We start from the raw sequence: 10000 nt of genomic DNA, 5'->3' as shown, positions 1-10000 counted from the left end.
TGTCATTTATTTCCTGCTGTTATTGCCATTGTTTGTACATTATTTACCTTTTATTGTAATTTTGGACACAGCTGCATACACTGTTGGGGCTATACAAATAAACGTATACACACTTACTTACTTGTTTATTACATTGGAAATGTCCCTGCTATTTGTTCATTTTATTTCTAGCAGGGACTGCTCCAAACACAACTACGTATGTTAGTTAGTTGTTCATTTTGCTCTGTTTGTACCCAAAGTAATTATGTTGCTATCATTTAGTCACAGATAAACATAAGAAACCAACTGATATGTTTCAATCCAGTGTTCCAAGAACAAAGCACACATATTCGGTTTTTGGAACATTCTGTTTAATTGCGTAAAGAATAAGCGAATAAGAGCCACAGTGGCAGAAAGCAAAACTTTTTTTAACAGTATACAAATAATTAAAACAGTAACTTTAAGGGTAATTGAGTCTTTCTAAGGACGTCAGTAACACTGATAATTTGTTTGCCCATTTGTTTTGACCCTCGACATTAAAGTAATGTTGTACTACAGATACGTGCATTATTTGCACTGGGATTCCATTATTTCACAAACAAATCAGCATTTGCACGACATAAAGATAGTTGGGCCCATACAGGGACCGCCACACACCTGCCCCCCCCCACAAGGACAGCCACTGCCAGAGAGAAAAAATAAAGATCATGTCGAAATCACTCCCCCCCTGTAAAGTGCAGCCTGAGATATCCAGCCCTCTCTGTACTTATAACAGCGACCTGCAGAGTACAAGCCCTGCAGGAGGAGAAGGGGGAGGCTCCCGTGGAATCTGCATGCCCCCGCCCAGCAGCCAGGCCTCCTGTGTATAGATCCCCCACAGTCAGATAGGAGACACAGTCACTAGCCCTCGCTGCGCCGATCTTTCCACTACAGCTGCTGCATTCGTCTTCCCTTAGAAGGGCGCAGGACTCGTTATTTTAGCAGAGGAATGCGTCACAGAACAGGACAGCTCTGTGGCAGTACGAGCTGGGAGACTTTAACACACAGGGATCCAGCAGCAGCTTGCGTTATATCTGGTGCTGGTGCATCCTGGGGTTTTCAACGCAGCCGCTGAACTTTTGCGTGGTGTTTTGAAGCAGTAGGTATGAGAAACCAGCAGGTCGCCGCCGCCAAAGTGAATGTGTTGTACCCTGACATAGAACCTTCATGCAGCGATTCCAGGTCCCACAGCAAGGCAGCTGCTCACCCTAAGAAAGTGTGGCTGTGCCTCACAGCCTCAGACCAAGGGGGAGAAGTGACCAGCAGCAGCAGCAGCAGCCCTCTGCAGGCTGAGGCTTCCAGTGACCCTGCGTATAGTAGTACAGTGTGCCAGCAGAAAGCCTACCCAGAGAACAGCAAAGGTGAGTCTACCTTGTTCTTCCAACATGATGGGGGGGTGCAAAGAGGATTTGGGGGTTGGGATATATACTGAGTTATTAGTAAGTGTTGTGTGAATGATGCACACTGCTAATGCTACTTTTATTACAGATGCTCAATGAAAAGGATAAATAGGCCAATGGGACCCTCCTGTCTTTATTTAAATGATCTATTTCTATCATTTTTATTTATCTATTTTCCTGATGACAAGTGGTTAATTTCTTTGTCCCTCTACACTACTTTAATAAGCTTTCTGCAATATGGCACTTTTTCGTCAGCCTCATAAACTAGAGAACTTTAATGATTAACCCTTTGTTTTTGTTTTTTGTTTTTTAACCCTTCTGTGTTTTATTTGTTGTCTGATATGATTCAGAAAAAGTACAGTAAAGTCTCAGTGATTGGGGGTAGTTTTCATTATGGCCACACTCCATCCAGACATGCATTTGAGTTTGCTACAGTGATGTTATTAGCGGCAGGGCCGGTTTAACCACTAGACAAACTAGGCGGTCACTTAGAGTGGCAAAATTTGGGTAGTGGCAAACAACTGGGGATTCCATGTAGCAGCAGTGCCACCTACAGGGGGGGGCAGCTGGGACTACTGTCCCGGATGTGCCCTATCTGTAGAGGTGCCTGTCAGAGTGGGCCTGCTGGAAGCTGTTGGAACTGACAGACACCTCCACGACACTGTCCAGCAGGCCTCCAAGACTGCAGGTAAGCACACTCTGTGTCCATCCCCTGCTCCTCCTCCTCTGTTGTAGCCCTCCCCAAGGCCCATACCTCATTCTCCTCCCCTCGGCACATAACTGTATACCTCCTCCAGTATAATAAAAATGGACAATCAGAATCATATTCTCCTTTTTAATGTCAAATAAATCTGTAATTATAAATGCAGAATTATTCTTCATACTAATGCACAATGTTAATTGTGATGGGGGGGCAGGGGGGCACAAGGCTGAAGGTTCGCCTAATACCCTTGCACCGGCCCTAAATAGTGGGATGTTTGTCTTATATTTTAATCATTTGAACTGGAAATAGCTACTAAAAGCCTAGCTGTGTTATGTTAAAGGGAAGTAGCTGCATCTCATATTTTGAATATGTGCAGTATGCAAAGTTATGCAAGGGACCTTTTGCAGTAAAATTAAACTTCATTAGGTAATTTGAACAAACATCCCCAAGTATCACTGCCCATTAGATTGTATTTTTAGTGGTGGCATCGGGGGTTACATGGCATATCATAGTGAGACTTGTACATATCTGCATAAGGGGACATCATTATTTTTTCTTTTATGTGTGTCAAAAATCTCCACAACAAAAGACAGAAATGTCCAATGCTACATCCAATGTGACAAAATACATAGTACAATACTTCAATGTTAGTGTTCTCATGAGTAAGGGCCATTTAGTTAAATCCTTTGGCCAAAGCGTTATAAGCCTGCCGCCACGTCATGGCATAACCAGTTTGCAGGTCCTAACACTACCTGGTAAAATTCTCATTTACCTCTGCTGGGGGGAGAATGACTACAGTGGGTCTGTCCTACACAGGAACATGAAAGAAACCTGCTACTTAGAAAGTGGGGAGGGGCGAGCTTAAACCCTGGGATGACAACTGATACCAGCTGAAATTGGCCAGTAGCATTTGGCATTGCTGTCTTTTGTTGTATACATTAGGCCATGCTCAGTAGCACTCCGATATATGTATATGTATATGTATATGTATGTGTGTGTGTGTGTGTGTTTGGGGTTCTTGAGCTTGCTGGGATTGTGTGTTTATCAAAAGTCGGCCCAAATTCCTGCTGCTAAACGATTGCCATGAAGTGCATGTGGAAGCATTACCTTTATAGGTAGCGCCTGTCCCCTTTACCTGCCCAATGTCTGGCCCGTTTGTGCAAAGTTATTATGATGCTTTCCTCAGTGAAACATAAATATGAGTAGCTGATGTGCTTGAATTAAGGTGATCCAGAATAAAAACAAAACATTAATTTTTCCCAAGATACAAATATGTAAAACGATTACTATAAATAGGTAGTTCCTTCTGCATGTGCATTTTGTCTTGGTTAAATATTTGTTCACAGTACTGTACGGTAGGAGTTTTTTTTCTCTGCTCACTGATTTTTAAAAATAAATTATCCCAAGCCCTACATTAATATGGATACTATACACCTCACACTTAGTGACATTCGTGACTTAATATAACCTTACCAGAGTAAATTAAGATAAGCATTTTTTTTTCCTGATAAGATCCTTTGTAATATGCACGGAAAACAGCTCTGTGCTGCCTGGTAGATTGGAAAAAAACAGCAGACATTGTCATGCGACCACTCTACTGCAGGCGTTGGACCTTTTTTACAATAAAAATGTAAACACAATGAAAAATTGTTATTAAAAAAAAAATAGTTCATACTGGGTGGAACTGCACCTTTTATCCTATTTTTGTGTCCCTTGATGAACCTTGAATTTCATGAGGAACAGCATGCCATGCTGAAAATGCACGCTCTGAAGGGCAGGGGTGCTCACCTCCAGTCCTCAAGACTCCCCAATAGGCCAGGTTTGAAGGATATCCCACCTTCAGCACAGGTGGCTCAATCAGTGGCTCAGTCTTGTTGGGGGTCTTGAGGACTGAAGTTGGGCACCCCTGCTCTAGGGGGTGATCGCGATCGCCCCTACATCGGAGCAGTGACCACGATCGGAAATAAAGTGTAGCCCCCTTCACTTCCGTTTACGGCATCATTAAAGCTGCAGTTCAGTCTTTTTTTTTATTTGAATATTTTCATGTGGGCAATCTCTAATTACCTAAAGAACTGCATAGCTGCCAGTCAATTCGTTCTCCATGTATTGATCGGTGAAATTTGGCAAAATCTTTAGATATGGGATATGTTTTTCATCTGCTTCTGTCACTCAGTGCAAGCTCATGAATATTCATGAGCACTCCTGCACTGACATGTGCTAAAGGGAGGGCAGGGATGACAAAGGGGTGTGCCAGGGCTTGTGACAGGACATGAAGGGGCGGTGCCTTAGCAAATGGTTGTTAAAATAGAATACAATAAAATTGGTCTTTCAAAGTTGTTTTTTTTAAAACAGAAAATGCTAAAAGTATTCTTACTACAGAACTGATTTATTAAAAAAAAAACACACATGCAAGATATTGACTGAACTGCAGCTTTAAGAGCCTGCTCATGATCACATGATGGCTACCCCCAGCGATCACGCGGTCACAAGACCGGGGCACTCAAAGAGTTCAGGGTAATTTAATCTTTCCAAGCAATTTCATTGCGATGATAAGTTGTTTACAAAAAAAAGTTTTATAAACCGTCATGTTGGATTGGCTGGTGTATGGGTACCCCAAAAGACCCTTCTTGACTTCCAGGTGTAAGTGATGACTACAATTCTGTGTCAAGTTAAAATTTCACACCGCACACATAGTAAATCTGCTGCCTTTGCACCTGGTGGATTAGTGGCCATGTAGACAGCACTTTCTAATGCATCCCCGGCTCACACAGCCTTCTAATTCAATGGTGTTTGTTCATAAATCGACGTTTCGGTTTCAAAGTTGAGGACCTTTCATCTAGAGAAAAGGTCCACAACTTTTGACCGAAATGTTGATCTATTAATAAATATCATTGAACTAGAAGATAGTGGGAGTGCTGCATTCCTCTATCGCTACTTGAGTTTTTTCTGAAATGGTTTTATCTGAACTGGTTTCGTTTTTTGCTAGCACCCATGGCAGTGTGCTCCTGTTCATTCTCCATATACCCAACTGAAACAGGCCATCAATAAAAAATATCATGAGAGGGCGGTCCACCACTCATTATATGCCCAGAGCCAAATGAAGATCAACTGATATGAAACACTCTGGGGGTTATTCATTAAACTGTGATAGTGCTGGTCGGGTCACTATCGCACGGACCTCTCTGGGAATTTTCCATGAAGTACAAATGCAAATGCTGACATGCATGCTTTGTCCAACAGATCAATAAACACGTAGACCTATTAGCACGGATCAAGTAAAATAGTTGAAAGCCGGCTGGATCCTCTCTAAACTGGTTTCCGATTTGACGTGAAGAGGGAAATTAATTTCAAGTGCCCATTTATAAGGCGTTTAGTCAGAACCGGGTTCAGCATTCCACAGTATGAGATGGCTAAAGGCAATGCTGTCTTTCACGTACACTTGATTGATGCTAGTTAATTGATTTGAAAGAGGACACCGAGCGTAACGTGACACTAACCACACACTGGACCTGTTTGATAGTGATGCCTGTTGGAGCTAACAGGTGAGAGTATGGCATAGACCAGTAGAGAGATTGAGGCATAACATAGTGCACATGGTGATTTATATCTAATGTGTTTAACATCCCCTACTGTAAATACAGCTTTATTGTTACTTGGCAGGCACAGCACACATTCTCGCCAGTCCTCCTTCCTCTTGAGTAATGGGATTTTCCAATAATACTCCCACACTCTTGTTTTCTTTGATATGACTGGAGCAGCTATGTTCAACGGAAAGAGAGAGAGAAAAGTGAGGGTTTACTCATTCACTGCGTCATGCAGCCTACATTTTGCAGGCCTCTCTGGTATTGAAGGGGTTAAGGGCGCAAATTGAAGCACTGAATCTGTAAGGTGCATTTAGTATTGCTGATAATTTATTCAAAATATCTGGAAAATGTAACTAACTACTTTAGTGTAAGGAAAAGCAAGTTAATAAAAATGTGAAGTGTTTGACATTTCCATTATACATTAGGTTTCCACCTCCTCTACATGAGAATTACGCTTTAAACTGGCAATCCATGCTACGTGTGGGGTTTGTTTTTTTTAAATAAATCAGTTCTGTAGCATTCAAAAAAATTAAATACAACTTAATTCCATTTTTAATGAGATGTAATATACTGAGCATCCTTGTTTTAGCACACTTCCCCAGCAGTGCAAGATCTTTGCAACACTTTCCAGTTTGTGATAATTTGTTGCCAATATTTCCAGCAGTTGGAGCTGCAAACTGTAACAATAGATAATGTTATCTTCGTAAAACCGTATACGAATACATTGTAGCTGCTGAGTTACATCGACTGAAGGATTGATTGAAACTGAAAGGCGGCCATTTAGTGAACCCTGGGAAGCAGGATCTTTGCTGATCGATCACGGGAGAATGAATAAATCGGCAGCTTAGGGCATTCGTTTTCAATAAAAGGTAATCAAAGGCAGAATATAAATAAAAAAAACTTTTTCCCTTGTAAATGAGCTGTGCGGACTGCCTCTTTAACTAGTTTTAGTGTTGTATAGGGCAGCATTGCTCTGTGATGTGTGTAAGGGGATCATTGTTCACTGCTAAGGGGGGAACTTGAACAAAGTCCGAATCAGCCATTAGTGCTGTTTTTGACTGAAAACTCACACTGTCAGCTTCGGACATGACTTGAATTACCTCCTGTTCTAAACATTTGAGGGCTTGTGGGCTTTAAATATCGGTCCATTCATAAACAATATTTGGCAGGAGAAAATTGACCAATAGGATGGAATAATAAAGTTACTGGTACACTTCTGTTTATAGAAGCTTGAGGTCAATTATCAAAGGCTGTTATCTGCAAAACTGGGGCAATAGCAGTTCAAACAAACTAAAAAAAACTCAACTGTGTTCACATATCTTTACTTGGAAAGTTTTTAGCTGCAATTTTGTTTCTGGGAGAACTTGAAAAATAGTTAGAAAAATAGAGAATTTGAAATTTCTTGTATTATTTAGGAACATTTCGTGTCTTTTTTTTTACAACCAGATTTATTAATAAGGCCTTGCCCCCGCTGCCTACTACAGCGGACGCTGCATGGATTAGAGCCCTCCCCTCAATGGCACCGGGCCGCTGCGAGGGGGGGGCCGCAGCGCTGGGGCGAGAGTTGCTCCTGCTCTCAAATGAATTGAGAGCAGGACTGGCGACGAGCGATAAGGCACGCCCCCGGCGGTTCAGCCAATGAGGGCTGACCTGCCGGGTGACGTCATGGCCGCGCCACTGTCACTCCCCGCCACGCCCCCCCCCCCCCCCCCCCCGTCTCTCTGCCTGCAGTGAGCTGCAGACAGGGAATCGGCTGCACGCGCCGCCAATCTCGCGGGCGCGCGTTGCAGCGGAGTTACCGGGGCCTTAGCCTTAGTCATCACAAACTACAAAAAGATACAAGTTACTTATGAAAATATTAGGTACCCTGCTTCTATATTTTTTTTTTTTTTGTATAGATCTTATATTACAAACGGAGCCCAGTGCTACATCCAATGGCAAAAATACACAGTGAAATACCTATATATCTCTTGAATAAAAGGGATATATTCACTAAAGTGAAATCTTACTTTACTGGCATGGCTGTTAACGACCAATGTGGCTACTATACTTTGATAAACACTTCATCATTACCCGTATGCAATTATATATCTTATGGAGAAAACTATGGGCATTTTAGTTATATCCCTCAACATCTAAAATACACATGCAGAATACCAGCATGTATAATACAATCACTTAAGGATGAACAAAACTGTTTGTTGAAAGCAAATATTAAGAAAAGATGCCGTTTCAGAATAGAATAAAAATAATGGGTGTTTTAGCTTTAAATGTATTGTTGTTCCTAATGTGCAATGTGAGTGAAAATGTGAAAGGAAAAAAAAAATACCTTTAGCCTGAGTAAAGACACTGACTCTGCCACGGAGCCGGGGGGGGGCCCGGTTCAATTCCCGGTGCCGGCTCCTTGTGACCTTGGGCAAGTCACTTTATCTCCCTGTGCCTCGGGCACCAAAAACACAGATTGTAAGCTCTACGGAGCAGGGACCTGTGCCTGCAAAATGTCTCTGTAAAGCGCCACGTAAGACTAGCAGCGCTATACAAGAACATGCTATTATTATTATTATTATTAATTGTTTAGCTCGGATTTCTGCAAACCCTGGTCTCGGGAGCACGTCAGATACCCAGAGCATTACTGATGATCTTTGAGACTCTTCAACATTCACTACAGGCAATTATTTCCTGCAGTCGCTGGCTTCTCTATCACTGCCGCCTATGAGTATTCGACGTTCCAGGGGAGCATCTTTAATATATACTTTATATACACATTGAAATATATTGATGAACCGAGCTACGCAAGTACTGTATGATGGTTGTTCAAATGGGTTATTAAAGCAGCAGTCCACGCCGAGCGCCATTTCTTTCGTTAGATTTTTTTTTTTATAGTTACTTTAATAGATCTCTTCTTGCCTTTTGCAACACGGGTTTTTATGATGCTAACTGATGCTCATAGTTACATAGTAGATGAGGTTGAAAAAAGAAGTACGTCCATCAAGTTCAACCTATGCTAAATTTAGACAACAGATACTTTATCCTATATCTATACTTGCTTATTGATCCAGAGGAAGGCAAACAAAAAAACCCCATTAAGGGGAAAAATGAATTCCTTCCTGACTCCAAGAATTGCCAATCAGATTACTCCCTGGATCAACATCCTTCCCATGTATACTTATTTGGTATATCCCTGTATACCTTTCCCATCTAAAAAGATGTCCAACCTTTTTTTGAACACAGCTATTGTATCTGCCATCACAGTCTCCATGGGTAATGAATTCCACATTTTAACTGCCCTTACTGTAAAGAACCCTTTCCTTTGTTGCTGCTCGGTTCAGGAGATATAAGCATTTGAAATATTGAATGTCCGGGAGCTCTCCCCAGAGCCCAGTGCAGTGTATGGGTTACCATGGTAACCTCAGAAACTAGAGATTTCGATAGTCATGATTTTTAACACATTTTTCTTCTTTCTCTTTTTATAAGAGCAGGATACGGGAGACACGATGCGAGCGTTATATAAACTCATATGGTCTTCTGTGGGATTGCTGATTTAACCATTTGAGTGCCGCAGGGGTTGAGGCGCGCCACAGCCCTTTCGGCACTTCGCCATCACGTGACAGCTCCTCTGGAGCGATTGTCACCGCCAACGTAAAAGGAGGAGCCCTCCTACTACCGCACCACCGGAGCGCCGAACGCGATCTCCACTGGAATAAAACGAGTCAATAGAATAGGAAATAGCTATAACGTCACTGGGCCCCTGGAATGCCACACTCCATGATGTAGTAGCTATGTCACCGGGGCCCCTGGAGTGCCACACCCCATGATGTGGTAGCTATAACGTCACTGGGCCCCTGGAATGCCACACTCCATGATGTAGTAGCTATGTCACCGGGGCCCCTGGAGTGCCACACCCCATCATGTGGTAGCTATGTCACCGGGGCCCCCGGAGTGCCACACCCCATGATGTGGTAGCTATGTCACCGGGGCCCCTGGAGTGCCACACCCCATGATGTGGTAGCTATGTCACGTGGCCCCTGGAGTGCCACACCCCATCATGTGGTAGCTATGGCACCGGGGCCCCTGGAGTGCCACACCATGATGTGGTAGCTATGTCAACGGGGACCCTGGAGTGCCACACCCCATGATTAGGTAGCTATGGCATGGGCCCCTGGCATGCCACACCCCATCATGTGGTAGCTATGTCACCGGGGCCCCTGGAGTGCCACACCATGATGTGGTAGCTATGTCACAGGGGCCCCTGGAGTGCCACACCATGATGTGGTAGCTATGTCACAGGGGCACCT

The 10000-nt window shown here is 43.1% G+C and overlaps 1 protein-coding gene across 2 annotated transcripts in view; it reads left to right on the top strand.

Annotated features, from left to right (window-relative positions):
- Positions 1-818: 818 nt before the first annotated feature.
- Positions 819-10000, top strand: part of RANBP3L (RAN binding protein 3 like) — a 48705-nt gene continuing 39523 nt past the window's right edge. The window contains exon 1 of one of the 2 annotated variants that reach the window (XR_012799381.1): positions 819-1379. Coding sequence is in view for 1 of the 2 variants with exons in the window: in XM_075588288.1 (XP_075444403.1) it covers positions 1124-1379 (256 nt within the window). In the remaining variant the exon portion in view is untranslated. The remainder of the gene's footprint in view (positions 1380-10000) is intronic. The other variant, XM_075588288.1, reaches the window with a different exon arrangement.

The sequence above is a fragment of the Ascaphus truei genome, chromosome 1 (assembly GCF_040206685.1).
Source record: "Ascaphus truei isolate aAscTru1 chromosome 1, aAscTru1.hap1, whole genome shotgun sequence".
NCBI lineage: Eukaryota > Metazoa > Chordata > Amphibia > Anura > Ascaphidae > Ascaphus > Ascaphus truei.
This window is presented reverse-complemented; position numbering and strand designations above follow the sequence as displayed.